This window comes from Marmota monax, unplaced genomic scaffold (genome assembly GCF_021218885.2).
Source record: "Marmota monax isolate L192 unplaced genomic scaffold, Marmota_monax_Labrador192_F-V1.1 WCK01_AAM20220418_F8-fsc00207, whole genome shotgun sequence".
Classification (NCBI taxonomy): Eukaryota; Metazoa; Chordata; class Mammalia; order Rodentia; family Sciuridae; genus Marmota; species Marmota monax.
The window spans coordinates 2,717,720-2,739,776 of record NW_026692713.1 but is presented as its reverse complement, the minus strand read 5'-3'; the positions used below and the strand labels follow the sequence as shown (position 1 = coordinate 2,739,776).

Sequence of the window (22,057 nt, the reverse complement as noted above, 5' to 3'; positions counted from 1 at the left end):
TAATAGAAATATATTTAAAATTATCTAAAGATTGTGGTTTGGATAATAATAATCTTCACTCAAAAAGCATGATAAGCTGGGGGCCGGGGTTGTGGCTCAGCAGTAGGACGCTCACCTAGAGTGTGGGAGGCCCTGGGTTCAATCCTCAGCACCATATAAAAATAAATAAATAAAATAAAGGTATTGTGTCCAACTACAACTAAAAAATAAATATTAAAAAAAATTAAGAAAAAACCATGACAAGCATCTGAATTCTGGACACTACAAAGATACCTGAAATCCAATATATCCAAAACTAACTATCTTTCCTACAAACCTTCCGTCTGTTCTTCAGTCCTCACCTTGTTAAACAGTACCACCAGTCAATCAGTCACTCAAACCAGAAATTTAGAAATTATTTCGTATTCTTTCCCCAACCCCGTGATATCTGGAAGTGACCAATCTTGACAGTATGACTTCGTTTTTTTAATTTGTTACATATGACAGTACAGTGATCTTGACATATCATACATTTGAATCAGATGGGATATAATTTCTCATTTTTCTGAGTATACAGGTTGCAGAAACACACTGGTCATGCAGTCACATATATACACACAGTAAAAATAATGTCTGTTTCATACTACTATCCTTCCTATCTCCCCAACCCTTCCCCCCTCCCCTCCCTCCATTTCTCTCTACTTAATCTAGGGTAACGCTATTTTTTTTTTCTCACATCTTCATATACATGTATTTTGTATAACAGTGAAGGTCTCTTTCCACCATCCATGCAATTCCATTTCTCCCTCCCTTTCCCTCCCACCCCTCTTCCCTATGTAGAGGTAATCTTCTTCCCATGCTCTTCCTCTCTTCCCCATTTTGAGTCACCCCCCTTATATCAGAGAAGACATTCACCATTTGTTTTTTTGGGATTGGCTAACTTCAATTAGCATAATCTGCTCTAATGCCATCCAATTTCCCTGCAAATGCCATTATCTTATTATTTTTTTAGTGCTGAGTAATATTCCATTGTATATATATGCCACATTTTTTTAATCCATTTATCCATTGAAGGGCATCTAGGTTGGCTCCACAGTCTAGCTTTTGTGAATTGAGCTGCTATAAACATTGATGTGGCTGTGTCTCTGTAGTATGCTGTTTTTAGGTCCTTTGGGTATAGTCCGAGAAGGGGAATAGCTGGGTCAAATGGTGGTTCCATTCCCAGCTTTCCAAGGAATCTCCATACTGCTTTCCAAATTGGCTGCACCAATTTGCAGTCCCACCAGCAGTGTATGAGTGTACCTTCCTCCCCCCCCATCCTCTTCCGAACTTGTTGTTTCTCTTCATCATGGCTGCCATTCTTACTGGAGTGAGATGGTATCTTAGTTTTAATTTGCGTTTCTCTGATTGCTAGAGATGATGAGCATTTTTTTTATATTTGTTAATTGATTGTACATCCTCTTCTGAGAAGTGCCTGTTCAGGTCCTTGGCCCATTTGTTGATTGGGTTATTTTGTCTTTTTTGGCGTATAGCTTTTTGAGTTCTTTGTATACCCTAGAGATTAGAGCTCTATCTGATGTGTGAAGGGTAAAAATTTGTTCCCAGGATGTAGGCTTCCTATTCACCTCACATATTATTTCTCTTGCTGAGAAAAAACTTTTTAGTTTGAATTCATCCCATTTGTTGATTCTGGTTTTAATTATTGTGCTATAGGTGTCTTATTAAGGAAATTGGGGCCTAACCCCACATGATGGAGATTAGGGCCTACTTTTTCTTCTATTAGACGCAGAGTCTCCGGTTTAATTCCTAGATCCTTGATCCATTTTGAGTTAACTTTTGTGTTTGGTGAGAGATAGGGATTCAATTTCATTTTGTTGCGTATGGATTTCTGATTTTCCCAGCACCATTTGTTGAAGATGCTATCCTTTCTCCAGTGCATGCTTTGAGCACCTTTGTCTAATATAAGGTAGTTGTAGTTTTGTGGGTTAGTCTCTGTGTCCTCTATCCTGTACCATTGGTCCACCAGCCTGTTTTGGTGCCAGTACCAAATTTTGTTATTATTGCTCCATAGTATAGTTTAAGGTCTGGTATAGGGATACCACCTGTTTCACTCTTCCTGCTTAGAATTGCTTTAGATTTTCTGGGTCTCTTATTTTTCCAGATGAATTTCATAATTGCTTTTTCTATTTCTGTGGGGAATGCCATTGGGATTTTGATCGGAATTGCACTGAATCTGTATAGTGCTCTTGGTAATATGACTTCTTAATATTTCTGTATACTGTTACCCTCTTCATTCACACTGATTAGAACTTAGTTTCAAGAGTTTATTAGCTCTCAACTGAGCCTTTTTGAAAGCCTAGCTATTACCCTTGATTCCTGTGTTTCATTCTTCAAATACATCAATTATCGTTTTAAAAAAACTTTTGGAAATAAAGTTTATGAAAATTGGATTAGGGTGTCATTTTATCACACTATTCAGTAATTACTATATATACTCTCTATTATCTTTATTTAAGCAGGGGAAGAGGTCAAAGTTCTAGAATGTTTATTCTTGACTTTAGAATGCACTGAATAAAAATCTTACCAATGAGGGAAATGAACCTAAGTTAAAGACACAAATTTTTCTCCTTTTAAATACTTTATTTTTTGTAGGGAAGATTTAGGTTCACAGTAAAATTGAGCAAAAAGTACATAAGAGCTCAACCACCCTCCTCCTCTCCTAGCTACATCCTGTGACAGCACCGTACATTTGTTATAACTGATGAACCTACATATCATTATCACCCAAAATCCATGTTTACATTAGGGTTCACTGTTGATGATTTATAAACTGTAGGTTTGGACAAATGTATATAGACATATATTCCCAATGACAGTAGTTACACTGCCCCCCAAAATCCTATGTTCTATCTATTGATCCCTCCCCTTTCCCCCAACTCCTAATCTCTTAAATGTATTCACTGCTTATCTTTTCCAGAATATCATATAGTTGAAATCATTCAATATTCAGCCTTTTCAGATTGACTACTTTCCCTTAGTAAAATGCATTTAAGGTTCTTCCACATCATTTCATGACTTGATGGCTTATTTATTTTTAATATTAAATAATATTCTATTGTCTGGATTTATTTATCCATTCACTGACTGATAGGTATCTTAGATATTTCCAAATTTTGGCAATTATAAACAAAAGCTACTATAGGCATTGTATTCATGTTTTCATAAGGATGTAAGTTTTCAACTCATTTGGGCAAATCCCAAGAAGTTCAACTGCTGGATTGTATGATAAGAGTATGTTTAGTTTTTTTAAGAAGACACTAAATAGTATTCCAAAGTGTCTATACCATTTTGGCATTCCGACCAGAAATGAATGGGAATTCCTGTTGCTTCACATCCTCACCAGCATTTTGTATTACACTGTCAGTGTTCTGGATTTTGGTCATCCTAAGCAGTCATGTAGGGGTGTCTTGTTTGAATTTGTTTCCCTAATAAAATATGGTGAGGAGTACAGTTATCTTTTGAAACCATGGAACTAATCTTGTTAAGAAGTTCTTAGCTCAAGGTTTCACGATACCATCCACTCTATAGAATAACATTCAGGGTGGATATGGTGGCATGCATCTGTATCCCCCACTACTCAGAAGACTGAGGCAGGAGGATCTCAAGTTCAAGGCCAATCTTGCCACTATTACCAGACCCTGTGTCAAAATAAAAAAAATAAATAAAAATGGCTGGAGATGTAGCTCCATGGTAAAGTGCTCCTCAATTTAATCCCTAGTACCCAGGGAGGGTTAGATAGGCATCGGAAAACATTCAGACTTTCTAGAAAGGCTCTTAAGATCTCACCTTCTAACCCCTTTTTATTTATCTGCATATTTCACCCAAAACCCTTTGATAATTTATCCTCTAATCATTTCTACCTCCAGCTTTGGAACATACCAGCTTCTATCTTTGCACCTGTTCTGCTCTGTTCACTGTCTACATACACACAACTACCTGATAAGGACCTAATCAGCTCCAGGGGCTGTGGATATATCTCAAGGACCATACTGCTGGCAGCTGGAAGTTTGCTGGGGCCCCCCCACAGGTGCAAAGGCCTATCCACAAGTATGGCTGTATGCTGGACCGGTAGTCAGTGACGGGTATGATCCAATTGCAGTGGTACCAACCTAAGACAGGAGGCTGACGCCTAGAGGTCAGTTCATCCGATGACGGGTAAGGACCATATGTTGAATTGGACTGCCTAACAGGCACTGTCCCTAAGCCACATGCTTGTTGTTTAAACAGAGAGGGGGAGATGTTGAGAGCCACAGCCAAAGGGGCCCCAGCAAACTTCCAGCTGCCAGCACCATACATCTCAAGGAGGCTCTGGGTTTAATTCACAATGCCACCCAAAATAAATGAATAAATTTAGCTCTAACAACCTATCCCACAAAACCTTTTTTTTAATTTTTTTTTAGTTGTTGATGGACCTTTATTTATTTATTAATTTATATGTGGTGTTTAGAATCGAACCCAGTACCTCACCCATGCCAGGCAAACGCTCTACCACTAAGCCACAACCCTCAGCCCCCACAAAATCTTTTATATCTAGTCTTGTTTTCCTTTTATTTATTTATTTAGTTATTTATTTGAACTGGGGATTGAACTCTTGAGGTGCCACATCCCCAACCCTTTTCTTTGTTTTTTGACATAGGGTCTCACTAAACTGCTCAGAGCCTTCATTTTTGCTGAGGCTGTCCTCAAACTATCGATCCTCCTGCCTCAGGCTCCTGAGTCACTGGGATTACAGGCAAGTGCCACCATGCCCAGTTCTATTCTCCTTTGCCCCACTACCTATATCATGTATTACACATAACAATTTTATTGTTTACATGGCTTTCTTGCCCTTCTAAACTATAAGCTATTTAAGGGAGGAAAGACATTTGATTTACTTTTCCATCGTCTAGCAGTGTTTTTCACATATTGGTACTCACTGAAAGTTTGTTGAATTAAAGAATAAGAAAAAACTTCCTCAATTGATGCTTAAAAAAAACTGTGATATACATAAAGCATTATTTTGTCCTAAAGAGAGGAAGATTGATTATGCTCCAAAAGTTTGAAGGGACAATGGTTTCCCATGGAAATGATGACCAACTCCAACAAAATATACCCAACTCATGACAGACATGCATATATATGTATTTTGTTATAGTGTGAGCTTTCATAATACTAAAAGGAAATTAATTTAGTTTACTAAGGAACCTGCATTGCATTGTGCAAATTGCTAATGCTCCTAAAGAAATGGCATCACAGGAAGAAAAGTTGTTGCTGCCATATATATATATATATATGTATGTGTATATATATATATATATATATATACACACACACACATACATATATATGTGTGTATATATATATATACATATATATATACATATAAATATACACATATGTATATAAATACACACACACACACACACACACACACACACTAGTTAACAACAACAAAAAAACATAAATAGAAGAAGACCAGTAGAGTAGAGGAAGGAAACAGGAGAGGGAGAAAGGGAGAGTAAGAGAAAAGTACTAGGGACTAGGACTGAAGTGGAGGAAATTATATTCCATGTGTGTATGACTATGTCAAAACAAACTCCAATATTACGTATAACTATGATGCATCAATTAAAAAAAAGAAAAAGGTAGAGAAAATGTCTACAGGAAAAATGACTTTATATGGCGCTCTAGAACCTTAATCCATTTTCTTTCCCTTAAAATGAGATTTTGGTTCTTAAAAACATACTTATCAGCAGGGTGTGGTGGCACAAAACTGTAATCCGTTGGCTTGGGAGGCTGAGGCAGGAGAATCACAATTTCAAAGCCAGCCTCAGCAACCCAGTAAGGCCCTAAGCAACCCAGCAAAATCCTGTCTCAAAATAAAATACAAAAAGGGCTGGGGATGTGGCTCAGTGATTAAGTGCCCCTGGGTTCAATCCCGAGTACCAAAACAAACAAAAACATACTTAGAGTGTACTACAGAATGATCAGTGTCTGTTAACTCAAGGTCAACAACACTCGGCCTACAAAGTAGCAGCTCTGGCAACATAAGTCAGGTATGCTGAAAGGAACATTACAGAAAGACAGGGATGGGTGAGCAGTGCCTATCCAGGGAATTTAGATACACAGGATATATAAGGAGCATTTCTTTCAGCACAGTGCTTTTGCATAGCAGTACCCTGAAAATAATAATCTGGAAGTCCTTCATCCAGAAGGAGAATGCATAGTAACTGTAGATGAGAAGAAAAATAGCAATAAAGTACAACATTGATTATGCTGAAACTTTCATGGTAAGTTTAGACCCGGTCAATGGAATTATTTGTAATATACAAAAAGAACTAAGGATAGTAACCTCAATTGAAAATGCTTCCTCTAGAAAATAGTCATACTAAAGTTTAATTAGAAGAAACAGTGAAAATTGAATAGAGAGAAATGATAGGAGAGGAGGGGAGGAGTATGGGGGATAGAAGGGCAGCAGAAGAGAATAGACATTATGATTGATGTATGTATATAGGTGACTCTATGACCAGTGTGATTCTGCAATCTGTACAATTAGAAAAATGAGAAATTATACCCCAATGATACAAATGTATGAATTGCCAAGATCATTGTAATGTCATGTGTAGATAATAAAAAAATTTAAAAACTTTAAAAAAAATAAAGAAAATAAACAAAAAGAAACACAGTGAAAACATGTAACCTGGTTAAACCAGATTAGACTAGAAGAGCAAATGAAAAGATTAGTGGGCCAAAGACCTAGCCAGTACTAAAATCTGAGTCCACAGAGGACTTCTCCATACAGTCATGTGTGGCTAAGCATATTGGGGGCCACATTATGTTGGAAAAGGAGGGGTGCAATGAAGACTCAAAGGTGGTAAATGATGCAAGAAGAGCTTTAAAAATAGAAAAGAAAGGAGGCAGGTAGAGAAAGAGGTGTTTCCAGAATTTTTACAAATAATTAGAAAAACATACCTAGCTATTAAGAGCAATGACATCGACGCAATTTCTAAATAAATTCTCCAAAACATGTCATCTTTTCTGAAAAAGTTCTGAAAACAACATCCAAACATGAAAGGGAAGTTAAAGATACACAGGCAATAATGGCACTGGCTTATCACCTAAAAGCAGTTACTTTTTAAACTTTCCTCCCAACTTAAAGGTATCCATGATGTGATGTGGACATTAATTACAGACCCAGATCTGTATTTACTGATATGAAAAAAACATCCGTAACGTTTTAAATGCAAGCTACAAAATTACATCAACCCTATCATACATCTGTAACTTAAATTCCAGCCTGGAGTCGACTGGCCAATGGGCCTAGGAAATAACTTCAGTGTTTGCGCCTATGCAAGCTTTCAATAAACATACGCGCTACACGCTCACAAATCACCTGCGCAGCCCTTGCTCCTCGATGCTACCCAGATGCCCCGGCCTCAATCTGGAGGGCGGTGGCCGTGCTCCCCGTGGGAACAGCGACTCGGAGAACAGCACCCGCTTGGGGCAGGTCAGCTGGGAGGCCCGCTTCAGCCAGCGGAGGGACCCACCCGCGAGACTGTGTCCTGCGCAAAGGCGGCCCCCCGCGCCGGTCCCGGGGAAGCGGCGGCGGCTGGAGTCGGGCAGCAGAGCTAGGGCTGCGGAAGGGGCGCGGCCCGGCTGCCTGGCGCGCTGCTCCAGCCCCGCGAAGGGCGGCTGCGGCGCGCCCCAGCTCAGCGGCCCGCGGCCCAGGGCGCCCTCCCCATCCAGCACGCTCGCTCGCTCGCTCGCCCGCTCGCCCTCACCGGCTGTCTGGTCCGTTTGCTCGCTCGCACGCAGGTCGACGAAGACTTTAGGCTCCGCTAGCGTAGCCGCAGCAGTCGCAGACCTGCAACGCTCCGCGACCACCGCGGCCCCGCCCTTTGTGACACCGTCTGCCAATCGCTCGCCGGCGCTCAAGCAGCCCTCCAATCAGCGAGGAAGGGGGTGGGGCCTTGCCGCCCAACTCGGCGGTTGCTCGGACGCCTGAGGCTTGGCGTTCGGCGACGATTGTCGGCTAGGAGAGACCCGGATGTTGAGCTTCATTACTAACAACAGTAAACACCTGACTAGGGCTCAAGCCAGCAACTGGCCACTAGCCACACCGTCCGCAGCGAGAGGCGGGCTTGCAGCCTGCATGGAGCGGGGCCTTGGAGCGCCTTCCCTGGGACCCCCCCCCCCATGGCCCTCTGGCGATAGGTGGGTCCCGGGCATGCACTGTCCAGTGGGTGGCTTTTCCAGAGCCTGGGACACTCCTAGGGCGTCCTGGACGTTAAACAAATCTTCCTTTCACCTCACCGCTTCCTAACATTCCTGGCCTCAATTGCCTCATCTGAAAAATGGGGACATTACCGTGTCTGGCTGAAGGGGGAAAGCAGATCTTTCTGTAGTTCTCGTTCATTTACAGCTCATCCACCTTGGGAAGGTTGTAGACCAGAAAAAGTGGGCAGTGTGAGTTCCAAATCCCAGCCACCCTTTTTTCCTCTTCATTTCCAGCTGCTGAGCTGGGGTGTAAATAGTAACCGGCTTCAAGACAACGTGAGCCTTCGAGCCCAACATTGGCCACACTGCTTCATTCTCTACATAGGATAGGCTGTTCCTACAAAACTAGCAGCCTCACTCACCTACTTCACTAGGTGGATTCTTCAACTGACAATTAAATAATCTTACTCCCACTCTGGTTCACTCATCCTCAGTTTATGACTCAGGAACCAGCCTAGGATGAATCCAACATCTAATCAGTCTCCATATTGTCTTCTTCTCTAAAACTGAGTCCCTACCCACCAATCTCCACAACCCACCAAACTACCGATAATACACTAGGGTGTGTATGGTAAGGCCCTTGACTTCATTTGTTGTCCTCTTCTTACCATTGGTTAGTTCCTTAAGCTCTACACTTGCTTAATGCTGAGTAGGATGAAACTGCTTGCAGACAGACATGATGGTAAATTATCTTCATACACAGAACCAAGTACTAGTGCCTGTGATAAGAGACTTAATTTAAGTAACGAATTGTGTTTCTCAACCCTAAGCCCCAATTCACAGAATTGACAGCATAGGCTTTGGAGTCAGGCAGATGAGTTCAGTCTTGGTTTCCAATACTGGAAGCTCCATCTGATCAAGTCATTCTGATCCTCATGTGCTATTTTGCAAGTGCTACATAGTTACAAGAGTCTTTACATATTGTCTCCTTCATCATAATCCTGAAAAGTTGGTATAAAGCTAAGGAAGGTAACACAATTAAACAGCTCTAAGTGCAAGAGCCAAATGTGAATCTCAGATAAAATTTAAAATCCAATCTTGTTCCACTATTCCACATTTCTCCCAGATTTTAGTCTTTATCCATGAAATTAGGACATTACTGATCCAGTAGTGCCGCAGTCTGGCTGGGCACAATCAGGAGCCACTTGTCAAAAGAAACTAACTTTATTTTTAGAACCACACACGCCAAACAAAATAGCCTCTCAGGAAAAACCCTCAGAGCCTCAACTGCCACCACCGGCTTTCCACAAGCCTCTCTCTCCCACACAAGCTTCTCTCCACCTCCCACAATCCTCCTGCTCTTGAGGCCGATTGGCTGGGTCATGTGGGCGGAGCCAAAAAAGTCCCCCAATGAGCAGCTCCGTGGTCTGAAAGGGCAGGGAAACAGCCCAATGAGCATCACCGCAGAGGAGCCAATCAGCTAGATGTTGCTGGGGCCGAGGAGCCAATCAGCTAGATGTTGCTCGGGCGCTGTGAGCCAATCATCAGCCCGCAGCTGGAAGTTTGCTGGCAGCTGGAAGTTTGCTGGGGCCCCTTTGGCTGTGGCTCTCAACACAGTAGTACATGAAGACTAAATAAAATAGCATGAAAAGTGCCTGCTATAGGAATTCTTTTTTTTCCTATGATTTCATGAATCCCTAAAATCAGTCCTGATAATGAATAGATCTGGTGACAAATCTTGCTGAGTCAGATCCCACACTGGGCTTGAACTCAGAGCAGGAAACTGAATATATAACCTAAAGAATAGAAAGGAAATTAATAAAAGGGATAGGAGAAGGCAATTGCTAAGTGCCCTCTTCTGCCATCAAACAATTCTCAGAGCAGGACACACTGCTGACCTGTGAGACCCATACAAAATCTTTGGCTGTGGGTATGAGGAACTCCCAATCCAAGGTCTTGCTAGGTTGTGAAAGCTGGCCTTGAACTTGTGATCCGTCTGCCTCAGCATCCCAAAGTAGCTGGGATTATAATCATGCACAACTGTGCCCAGTTTCCCAGTCCAATCTTAACTTGTCCAAGGAAGTTGCTAATGGCTTTAGGATCTGTGAGGCCTGGCTAGCCTACAAGATCATGCCAGATACGGCACAGCACTGGAAAAGATAGCTAGTAGGTGGGAAGGTAAGCCATTCATGTGGCAAGTGGCTACCATACTGGCCAATAGAGACACAGAACACATCCATCAATGCAGAATTCTGCAGGACACTGCTGCTCGGAAGGCTGACATTTCCATTTAAGTATGTGTCTCTGCTAATATTACCTGGGTTCATCCCGCTGACTCCATAAGAAAATGCAAAGCTCCAAGGATGGAAATGGATGACTAAAAGCAAAGTCAGCAAACTGTTTCTGTAAAGGGGCAAATAAACATTTTAAGCTCTGTGGACCATCCAGTCACTGTTGCAACTACTCAATGCTAGCATTGTAGGGAGGTTGAATGTAGCCATAGACAATATGTAAACAGATATGGCTGTTTTCCAGTAAAATTTCACAAAACCAGATGATTGGTGTCCATAGCTTGCCAAATGTTTCCTTAAAGGACCTGTACAGGAATTTTTGGAATTCAGTGGACACCTCTGAAGCTAAGACTCATGAAGTATATCTCATTCTCCTTTCTCTTCTACCAAGGCCTTTCCTAAGCTAGGACTTCCTGCCATGTAACAAAGGACTTAGGTCCTCTGTATAGCATTTGCCACCTCCAGATTCCCTACAGATTATGAAAGCCACAAATATATTTCTCCTCTAACATGCCCTAATCTTATTATGACCCTACTAAGGCTAATTAAATAAAACACACCAACCTCCATGAAACATTTATTTGTTTTACAGTATTAAGCATGGTTAAAATCAGTGCAGAAAATATCAAGTACATTGGGTAAATGGTGAGCTAGCTGTTTCAGTGTTTGCTTTGTGTAATCAGGTTAAAATAATAAGCATTAAGACAGCATCATTTACTGAAGAACACAGCTAAAGGGTGAGATATGGATACCCTGTATGCTTTACTGGCCTCCAAAGGCATTCAGGGGATCATCAAATATGTTAGACCCCTTGTGTTCAGATCTTGGATCAGATGCCACCTGTGCAGATCGGCTTTTTGGTTTGATTTTCTTAGCCTGGACACCGGAGGAGAATATATCATCTTTGAAAAAAGAAAGAAAAAGATTTGCTGAACAAGCGAGAAAATGGGTGATTTTAAGACACATTCACACAAACCACCAAAGAACCATTTCTGGTAATAGTATAGGGTATCAAGAAACAAAGAAGTCAAGCCTCTTATAGTTCTGGTTTAGTTATTAATCAAATATAATCGCAGGTTGTTTTGAGCACAGATATCTTAGCTATAAAAGTGTGTATAAATTCGTGAAAAAAAAAGAAAAAAGGGTGACTGGATCTCTAACCCAGACTAGAAACTTATCATCTGGGACACTGGACTTATTTCTACATTCTTTTCACTTTGGGTTTTAAAAGGAAACGGTGACTAACAATATGCAAAAGAATCCAATACAGGGTTCACTTTCTTTCAGAATAAATACATTAATTCAAGGCATCTCAATGGTAAGAGTGAAGTCTTTGTGACTATATCCATGTTTAGTGTTCCACTTACTCTAAAGCTTGTCTTAATTATGCTGCTTGCCCAGTAATGTTACTGTTTAGATTCTGTTATACCAAGATTCCAACATGTGGATGCAAAGACAGGTATACACAAATGATAAAGACCACAGCCATTATTGGTAATAGAGAAAACTTAGAAACAAGTGAGAACACCATTAAAAGGCTAATGGCTAAATATAAAGCAGTATTACACAACCACTAAAATCAAGGAAGGAGATCTCCATGTGCTGACATGGAAAGACACAAAGTGCCTAGAAGGGCTCTGGGGATGTGGTTCAATGGTATGGTATATACCTAGTATATGTGAGGCCCTGGGTGTGATCCCTAGCACTATGGGGGATAAAAACAGAAAAGAAAAAGGTGACTAAAAGAAACAGAACAGGAAAAAAAGAAGTATATGTTTATATGTATACAAATATATATTATCATCACAATGTCTGAAAGGACATAAACCAAACTACTGATATTGCTTACATCTGAGGCTTTTTTTTTCATTTTCTAAATTATATGACTATTACCATAAGTATGTATTACATTTTTGATGAGAAACAAATGAAGTCTCCTGTACTCCACAGGGTGGGAGATAGCACACAGTTTGCTGAGGCAGTATGCCCTGTGTGGCTCTGCAACACCAACTGTCTCCCAGGTAGTCTCAAGGTCTAGATTTGGATAAGAAGAATAGGAAGCATATATTTGGCCTTAACTCCCAAGTTTTAGACATAGGATACACAGGAAGCCCAACATTTACAGCTACGGGGCATCTGACTTGCCCATTGAGCAAGCAGAAATTGTAGCATGTTCACAAACAATGAGATACCAAGTCTGATGTATGTTCTACTTCCTTGCAATCCTACTCACCTCATCTACGCGCAAGTTTTTGAAATGCTGACCCTTACTCTCTAGCTGGAACTCTGACTCAACCTACTGCATGGTACCCAACGTAGCTACCTCAGCCTATGTATCAGCCCATGGGCCAGTTCCTGATGGATCATGCTTTCATAGCATCAGTGTTTGTCAGATGGTTAATATAGAAAGGTTAAATTCTGGGTACCTTCATATTCCTTGATGTCTAACTTACCAAAAAATTGTTTCATCAAAATGACTATCCATAACTTACCCACACTCAGCCTAATTCAGGATTACATAGCAAACTGAAATCTACTAGGGAACAGTTTCTAGGAAATGGCCAATACAACTAACAGCAGACAGACCAAGGAACTGAATAGGAACAATTCTCTAGATCAAACATAGAAAAACAAACTTACCCATATCATCATCAAATATAGATTTAGCTTCTACTTTCTTTTTGGACTTTTCTTTGGGTTTTACAGTTAGGTCAGCAAAGATATCAATGTTATCATCAAATAAGTTGGATTCCAAAGTTTTCTCCTTCTCTCTTTTTTTATGTGAGGGTTTAATTGCTTCTGTAGCAAATATATCATCCTTGTTAAACCAAAACAAACAAGCAAAACAATTTTAAATTAAAAAAATTTTTCTTGATAAAAATACTTCAACGCGGTACAGAAACACAAACTGTTTAGGGTGTTTGGGAATATTCCCTCTGCCTGGAATGCACTCCTCCACATGCCTTTCTCATTATTCTATCATTAAAACACCAGCCCTACAGTGAGGCCTTCTCCATTATTCTACATATTAAAACACCAGCCCTACACTGAGGCCTTCTCTACCTGTTCTACCTGAAGGACAGTCTCCTACCCCTACTCACCATTCTTCCCTAGTTTTATTCATGGTACTTTGTGCTATTTGAAAATATCTTAATTATCTCTTTCCCCATTTATATTTGTTTGCTCTCCCTGAGAGCTCTGAGGAACAGAGCACTTGTGGTCCTAGTTCACTCCACCTGCAGGACCCAAATGCTCAACAGATACCTATTGAGCAACAGCCACTGAAGGCCTTACTGCATGTGCCTTTGCTAAATTAGCAGGTCCAGTCAAGGCCTATTTCCTCAAAACCAAATGTTAAACATTCAAGCTACACCAATAGACTTCATATACGTCAGAGAGTGGTGTGTCAAGGAAGCTGACTATAGCAACGTTCTACAAAATTTAAAAAAAAAATCAAAACTATCAAAATCAAGACCTGGAAGCAAAGTGTGAAAGATGATATATCAAGAACTATGTAATGTTTTGAACAACCAACAATAAAAAAAAAAAATCAAGACCTGGGGTTGGGAGTGTTCCTCAGTGGTAGAATGCTTGCCCAGCATGTTAGAGGCTCTGGGTGTGATACCCAATACCACAAAATGAATCTAATGAACGAATGAATAAATGAATAAAATCAAGACTTTTATCAAGGATTATGACCAGCCAAAAAATACCCCTACATGCAGCAACACAACAACAACAACAATAAATCAAACACTTCTGTATAAATTTCAGTCATTAATAGGGAATCTTGGGCTGGGGTTGTGGCTCAGAGGTACAGCGCTCGCCTAGCATGTGTGAGCCCCTGGGTTCAACCCTCAGCACCACATAAAAATAAAATAAAGATATTGTGTCCACCTACAACTAAAAAATAAATGTTTAAAAAAAATAGGGATTCCTAATTATAACCATTAAGTAAATATCAGGTGTCTACAAAACTAGCTTAATGTAATAGATAGCACAAATGAGTCAATCAGTTGTTTTTCTTAACAGAGAAATAAGTACGAAATATTTTACTACCTCAAAAATATCTTCTGTTTTTGACATGACATCCTGATGGCTATTAGATTTTGATTCACTCTTCTTGCCTTTCTTATCTGTAAAGAGATCATCCTCATCTTCCAAGAGGGGAAAGGGATTTGCTTTCTTTACTGGTCTTGGTTTAACAGACTGAAAGAGATCATCATCACTGCTGGCTTCACCGAGTACAGGAAACAGGGGGCTTTTTTCTTTACTCCCTGCTGGTGGGTGGGCCATGGTCTCTGATGCCTTCCCCTTGGCTTTTGATCTCTCCATGGACTGAGATCCTGGGCCCCTGGAAAAGATGTCCCCAGAATCAAACAGGTCAGCTTCGCCTCTGGACTGACCCAGGGACTTTGCAAAGGGGCTTCTGTCCATTGCAGGAACAGGACTATTTTCCCAAGGTGGAGCAGCAGCAGCAGCAGCTGCCTCCTGAAAGACCTCTCCACTGGCTGCTCTAGGCTGAGGTTGCCAGCCATTTGGTGAAATGGCACCATCTGCCAATTGTGCAAGGGGTCCTCTGGGTAGACTCATGTCCTCAGCCTCACTGGACTCCTGGGCAGCCAGCCGCCTGGCTGCACGGGTCTGTGGTCTGCGCTTCCCTCTCACTTTGACACGGCTCTGCAATTGGATGAAAAAAAAAATCACATGCTGATCTGATGATAAAGTAAAAATTATTAAAAGCTAACATAGCAAAGAAATCAGTAGCATGAAGTACTGTAAGGTTATCTGGTCTCTATCAATCATTATCTGAAATACAAAAGAAGTTATTTCTTAAAGATTTCCAAAGGAGTTTGCTAGCGTACTTCATTTTTGAGGCTTTTGAGGGCAGTTTATGGTGCAGTTTCAGTGTCTGCTGGGACCTCAGAATGTAGGCAGATTGATGTTCTATGACTCACAACCCTCACAGGCATTCTTCTTTTCTCTATTCAAATGTGGGCACCTTTCAAAACAAGATAGCATTGGGAGATTCTGGAACCAAGCTTTATTAGGTGCTAATCTAAATTAGGCTTCAGGAGCAAAGAGGAATGACACAATAAGGAAAGAGAGGTAACCTGAGGTTCTGTTTTCTTCAAGCCAACAAACACTAAATTCAAATATTAAAAAAAATGGTTCTGAAACCAGAGCCCTTAATATAACATTGAAACATTAGTCTCTCAATAGCTATGATTTAATATTTGTGATATGTTCCAAAATATACAATCCAGTCAAGTTTTAGAGAGTACAACCTATTTGGGGCAAAGTACTTGACTGTACCTGCCTACTTCTAGGAAATTTCATGAATAATTTCAAGAAGTAGTTAATTTAAACTTAACCACCACCAAAAAAAGACTAATAAAAATTACAATAAAATGATATTTTACTTTATAAAAAATAGATCTGTAAACACTTAAAATGAATGTATTTGCTAAGGTTAAATCATTCTAGGTCTTATCACTTTAAAGATCAGCTAAGATTTCAAGAGAAGGGAGTCTAGTTAGAAAAAAGAAAAACCTTTAAAATAGAAGGAAAAGCTCCAAGAGTTCAGAGTTTATCAGAGATTCTGCGAAACAGTGTGACAGGTTTTTTACTTGAGGAGGAATTGCCATGATTTGCAAAAGGAGCCCAGGACATGGGGATGGGAGGGGAAAGCAACAGAAGTTAGAGGTGTGAGTGGAGGTACAGGTGGGGAAGAACATTCCAGGTGAGGAAGCAGCATGACTGGTGGGCAGCAGCAGGACGAAGTTTGTGTACTCAGGGAATGGAGCCTAGTGTTTGGAGTTCAGGCTGCAGTGTGGGGAGATTGATGGGAAAGCTGGAGGCATGGCTTGGCATCACCTGTAAAGGGGCTTTCATACCAAACTAGAAGCTAGAATGTTCTCCTCTGCACAGTGAGAAGCCCACAGATGGCAGATACCAAATGAGATAGGGGGAAACTTCATTGTGGCTACCATGTAATGTAAATGGAACAAAAGCAGACAATGAAAAAGCAGAAGCAGAATTAGGGAGGTGGAGAAAAGTAGGAGGGGCTGAAGCAAGGATGAGGAATTAATTGTGGAATCTTCAATGTGGAATTAAAGAGGCATTTCTATCAATGAACTAGAAAGAAGCATCCAAATTATTCTGGCTAAAGGAAAGCAAGCAAGCAAAGATGTTTTCTTCACCTTGTTTGCACTGTGTAAGGTGTCTGCCTGAGCTGGAAGATCGAAACTCACACCAGCCTCTGCACTGCCAGGAAGCATACTTTCCAGACCGTGGCTCCTTCCAGGTTCAGATGAAGGAAAAGCCAATTCTGGTGAAACAGGTTTTGCTCCCAAGATCTGGGGAACCGCTGAAGGCAGCAAGGCTGCTGGGTTAATTGTTAAATTTGCCTAAAGAAGAAAAATGAAACTCAGTATTTATTCTTTAACACATTAGTCTCTTACTATTTCTGTGACATGATGAGATTCGGTGTACACAATGTAGAATACAAGAGGAGAAAAAAAATGTAGGAAAATCACCTGATCTAGTCTTAGAATTAGAACAGGGGGTCACACACCTGTGCCCACCACTGTGATCAAAGAAAAGACGTTAAAGACAGAGCACACAAGAAGCAACAACTAGGTGGAATTGGGGGTGTGGCTGGAGTGGGGGGAAAGATGAGGAAATGCTTGGCAGCAGCTGAAAAAAGTGAAAATTCAAACAAGGTTTATAGATGCCACAAGGTAGGCAATGAAGATTCCAGATGTGTTATAATTACTTGTATTTTCCCGATCCGAGTGGATGGTTCTTTGGTTTTAAATGGAACGAGACCTGACGAATCCTGTATGAAATTACATTCAGTTAAAAATCCATTGGGGAAAGAGGAAGCAAAGTGTCTCAGGGATTACAGTCACGCCTGTACATAAATCTGTGATAGAGCAAAGCTGTCACTCTCCATATCATTCATTCAAATCCCTCCCAGGGCCTCAAAATCTTTGCTACCCTTACTTCACCTGTGCCCCCTCCTCTGGCATGTAGGTGGAAAGGCTCAGATCATACATGAAGAAGAGGGAGACACAGATGAGGAATAAGATTTGCAAGAGCTGTAGTCTGTCAGAACAGTAAAGCCTGATCAGCTGGCACCATTGACCTGCTGGCTATCCACCACAGTGGCATAGAGGAGCACACTGAACCTCTCCCCCAACCTGACACCACTTCTAACACTAAAGAATAGGAGTTTGGGGGTGAGTGAGTAGAGATGTGCTAGTCCAAGTGCCTCCCTTTCTGAGCTCAAGACAGAGGCCTCAGTGACATCCAGGGACACACTCCAGGCAGACTTTTGGCCTATTCTCAGAAGAAGCTCCTCAGAATTCTGAGAGGATTGCTGATGAGAAAGTCTAACAACAGCCTTCGCAGAAATGTTGACACTTAGAAGAAACTAATAAATCACATGTGATTTATATTAACTCAAATTTCATTCTATCCCAGAGGAGAAATGGGGTCTCTAGTGGGGAAAAAAGTTCTTCACCCTAACTTAATTCCATCCTGGAACTAAATTTGGAATGGAGTCAAAAAATAATAATGATTAAGTACAGAATCATGAAATTCCAGAGTAGAAAGGGAGAATAGAGATGAAAGGGGGTAAAAGAACAGAGTGGGGGAAAAAAGAAAGGTCCTTTTGCTATTTCCTCAACTAAGAGAACTCTGAGTAACTCTGGGTCTGCATTATGGAATTAGTCTGTACTGGGATGCAAATAAAAGCTGCAGGTCCTTACAGAGGTCAGTTCTAACCTGTGATGTTTCTGGTTTCCATATGCTTTTTTCTTTGCTACCTTGAGATGACTCTGGATGTTTTTGGTTCTTGAGAGAGGAAACAGAGTGGTCTTTTTTCACTACCCTCTTTTTTTCTGGTACCTTCAAAAGAAAAAGAATATCAAAGTCTGTCATGTATCAAATTTTAAAGTAAAATCATAATGTAAAAAAGGAACCTGGCTTCTGGGTTTTATAAGTCCCTTGAAAATGAAGTTGAACTAGGTAAAAGTAAAATAGCATTTTAAAGATGTCCTAGGGCTGGGGATATAGCTCAGTGGTAGAGTATTTGCTTAGCATGTATTCAATTCCCAGCATCACCAAAAAAAAAAAAAAACTGTTTTTTTGCAGGAGTCCTCTCTATGATAAAAAGAAAATAGTATATAAAAAACTGAGTGGGACAGAGGGAAAAAAAAAATAACACACAGATTTAAAATTTTCTCTCTAAAAGGCCCAAAAATGCAGTCACCATATTGTATGTAATGACCATTTAAAAAATCAAAGACACTTTTAATACAGTCAGAGGGTCTGGGTCAGTTAATGTTCTAATATTATTAGTTAGGGAACAATGTAATTTTCCTTCATCCTATAACTGGATATAGTTTCCTCTCCCACACTCCCCAACACTGAGAACAAAAGGTTGGTACCACAGGCTGGGTCTTAGCAGAGCTGAAAAGATCATCGTCTTCATCATCACCAAACAGGCTCCCAGTGCTTGGCTTTGACAACTACAATAGACAACATTTAGATTCAATATCCAAAAGAAAAGAAAAATAATTTACAAACAGAGCTCAGTGAGCCAGTGAGAGACTATCTAACACAATAACAAACATATAATGTAGGGACCCACTGGAAACTAACCTTCGTTTTTTTGGTGCCAGCAAAAAGGTCAACATCTGGGTCATTGTCCTTTTGGAGCTTGTGACTAAAGAGGAGCTCTTCGTCCTGAAACACACCTGTGCTCTTGGGGCGGGCATCAGGATCTTGACCCTGGGAGAAAGAGAGAAGATCACACGTTATTAGATTTCTTTCTTTCTTTTTTTTTTTCCTTTTTTTTTTTGTTCTAATTTGATATACATGACAGCAGAATCCATTACAATTCATATTACACATATAGAGCACAATTTTTCATATCTCTGATTGTACATAAAGTATATTCACACCATTTGTGTCTTCTTACACGTACTTAGGGTAATGATGTCCATCTCATTCCACCATCATTTCTAACCCATGCCCCCCCTTCCCCTCCCACCACTCTGCCCTATCTAGAGTTCATTTATTCCTCCCATGCTCCCACTCCCAACCCCACTATGAATCAGCCTCCTTATATCAGAGAAAACATTCGCCTTTTGGTTTTTAGGGATTGGCTAACTTCACTTAGCATTATCTTCTCTAACTCCATCCATTTATCTGCAAATGCCATGATTTTATTCTTATTGCTGAGTAATATTCTGTTGTGTATATATACCACAGTTTCTTTACTCATTCATCTATTGAGGGGCATCTAGGTTGGTTCCATAATTTTGCTATTGTGAATTGTGCTGTTATAAACATTGATGTGGCTATGTCCCTGTAGCATGCTGTTTTTAAAAACTTTGGGTATAGACCAAGGAGTGGGATAGCTGGGTCAAACGGCGGTTCCAATGTGATTAGATTTCTAAGGATTTATTAAGCAAAAGTCACAAGTACCAAGATGGACACAAGAAAGGTGTCCCCTGCAGTTCTGCTTATACTGGCAAAAGGTTGAAGCAATTTATTCACATAATAGAATACTGAAGAGCTATCAAAAATAGGGGAAAGTAAATTTATGAATACAGAAAACATAATCTAGAAAGATCATCTTTCAACCCTTGTGTGGTATCTGAGCATTTATTTTTTAAAAAATCCATGAGTTCCATGAGAAACATTTTGGAATACAAACAAAATTAAATGAGTTCTCATTCCTAAAAGGAACAACAGGCACCAGTGACTTAATCCCAAAAACCAGAGTGGATCAAGCATGTATCCCTAGTCCACAGACATGGCACAGGCATGACCAGCAAGCCATCTCCTAAGCCTTCCATCCCGCTACCTTCAGACTCCATAAAAGTTATTTTTTGTTTGCTAGGATAACAGACATTTAAAAATTACTGTTCACATTACTTGGTTTGAAGATATCATGCTTCAGATCTGACATTCTAAAATTCATCCCTATTCATTATTATGACAGCCTAAACAAACAAAAGATTAAGAACAAAACCCCACTTCTGAACAAATTAAATTACATTGTTAACTAATGATTAATTATTATTAATATATAAGAACCAGTTTAGAACAGAAGGAAGATGGCCGCTGCGTACGGGGGTTGCTGAAGTGCTGAGCGTGGTGCTCAAAGCAGCGGCTTTAATAGAGATTTCGCACAGTCTGTTAAAGCTCCTTTCACTGTTAATCTGTAGTGGACCACTTTGCCAAGGAGCAGGAAGAACAAAGAAATCGAAAAAGAGACGCTTGGCTGCTCAGAGCCGCGGGCGCTTTGCTCCCATCTGCTTCCTCTTTCGCTTCGCTCCGGGTGGAGAAGCTGAATGTGTAATCAGCAGTGGATTGTAAGTACCCGAGGCAAAGAAAGCTCAGTGCGCCCCGCCTTTTTTTTTTTTTCTTTTTTTTTTGAATATTTTTTATACAGGGAGAGTTTGTGGATTGGGATTGCTGGCGGGGCTGTGGTTTCTGTGCCGAAAATCCACTCCGCGGGAGCCGCCATTTGCTTTCTGCTTGCCGTCTTGATGGCTCTGTATACACTGTCCGGCAGCCGCACCTAGAGGTTGGAGCTGGGCTGCGTGCCGAGCCCTGTCCTCCGAAGGCTGGACTGCAGCCTCGAGCGTCTCTGTGGCCTGTTCGCCGCTGCACCTTCGGGCAGAGCCTGCTCTGGGGTCGTTCTGCACCCCCCTGCCAGGGGACCCGTGCTCCGGAGGAGGGGGACGGAGAGCCGCGGCGGCAGCCGCTTGGGCCCCTGGGGCCTGGCACCGGGCTGAAGAGCTGCGGAGGCCAGGGCGGCTCTGCTACGGTCGCAGACAAGCGCGGACGCTCGTCAGCGCGGCCCAGAGTTTCATTTCTAGAAATCTGGACTGGAAACAGAAGCAGCAGTTTGTATAATCCCAAGAACTTGCTTATACCAGGAAGCTGTAAGGGCAACATGAATATCACTGAGGAGATGTAACATGGTGGCAGGCGCAGAGAGATCAAGTCTCTGACATCTTCAACTGCGCGGGCATAGGGAGCCGTAAACTGTCTAAATGCTGTTTGCTCAGGATCACTAGGCAATGCTGAGCTGACGTGGATCTGGGGTGTACAGGCTGGGCCCCTCAGAACACACACACAGAGCCCGAATCGGAGGCAATTAAGCTCCGGTTCGCCTGCTTCGTGTGACTCAGCACTAACGATCCCGCTGAAATAATTGGTCGGCCCTTAGGAACTTACAGAGGTAAAAGCCAACCGAGCCTTCATAGGCAGTGGCCACAGGACTGAAACGGGGATTGGGAGAGACAGTCAGGACCCACCCGTTGCATTGGTCATCCGGCAAAGGGAACAAACGGTCACCATTTGCATGGGATATCACCATGGCAGAGAAATGGCGTCACGGGCGGAGGAGATAACTGCATTGAAACCAGCGCGACAGGTGTGTAATCCCCTAGCCATCTCTCTCCACACAGCGGGGAAACCTTAAGGGCCACTCCCAGCTCTCCTGT

General features: G+C 41.3%; 2 protein-coding genes across 8 annotated transcripts in view; both read right to left on the bottom strand.

Moving 5' to 3' along the window:
- Window positions 1-7,910, bottom strand: part of Zfand4 (zinc finger AN1-type containing 4) — a 105,452-nt gene extending 97,542 nt beyond the window's left edge. For 2 of the 3 annotated variants that reach the window (XM_046446756.2, XM_058580015.1), the window contains exon 1: window positions 7,412-7,559. The gene's annotated coding sequence lies outside the window, so the exon portion shown is untranslated. Of the gene's footprint in view, window positions 1-7,411; window positions 7,560-7,799 lie in introns of those variants that run through there. The other variant, XM_046446755.2, reaches the window with a different exon arrangement.
- A 3,180-nt stretch (window positions 7,911-11,090) lies between these two features.
- The window catches only part of Washc2a (WASH complex subunit 2A), a 72,143-nt gene continuing 61,176 nt past the window's right edge, over window positions 11,091-22,057 (bottom strand). For 3 of the 5 annotated variants that reach the window (XM_058580012.1, XM_046446737.2, XM_058580013.1), the window contains 8 exons: window positions 19,197-19,325; window positions 18,983-19,063; window positions 18,318-18,440; window positions 17,305-17,367; window positions 16,730-16,936; window positions 14,586-15,206; window positions 13,167-13,344; window positions 11,091-11,428 (listed from right to left, as the gene is read on the bottom strand). In XM_058580012.1, coding sequence (XP_058435995.1) covers window positions 11,289-11,428; window positions 13,167-13,344; window positions 14,586-15,206; window positions 16,730-16,936; window positions 17,305-17,367; window positions 18,318-18,440; window positions 18,983-19,063; window positions 19,197-19,325 — 1,542 coding nt within the window. In that variant the 3' untranslated portion in view covers window positions 11,091-11,288. The remainder of the gene's footprint in view (window positions 11,429-13,166; window positions 13,345-14,585; window positions 15,207-16,729; window positions 16,937-17,304; window positions 17,368-18,317; window positions 18,441-18,982; window positions 19,064-19,196; window positions 19,326-22,057) is intronic. The other 2 variants (XM_058580014.1, XM_046446739.2) reach the window with 1 other exon arrangement.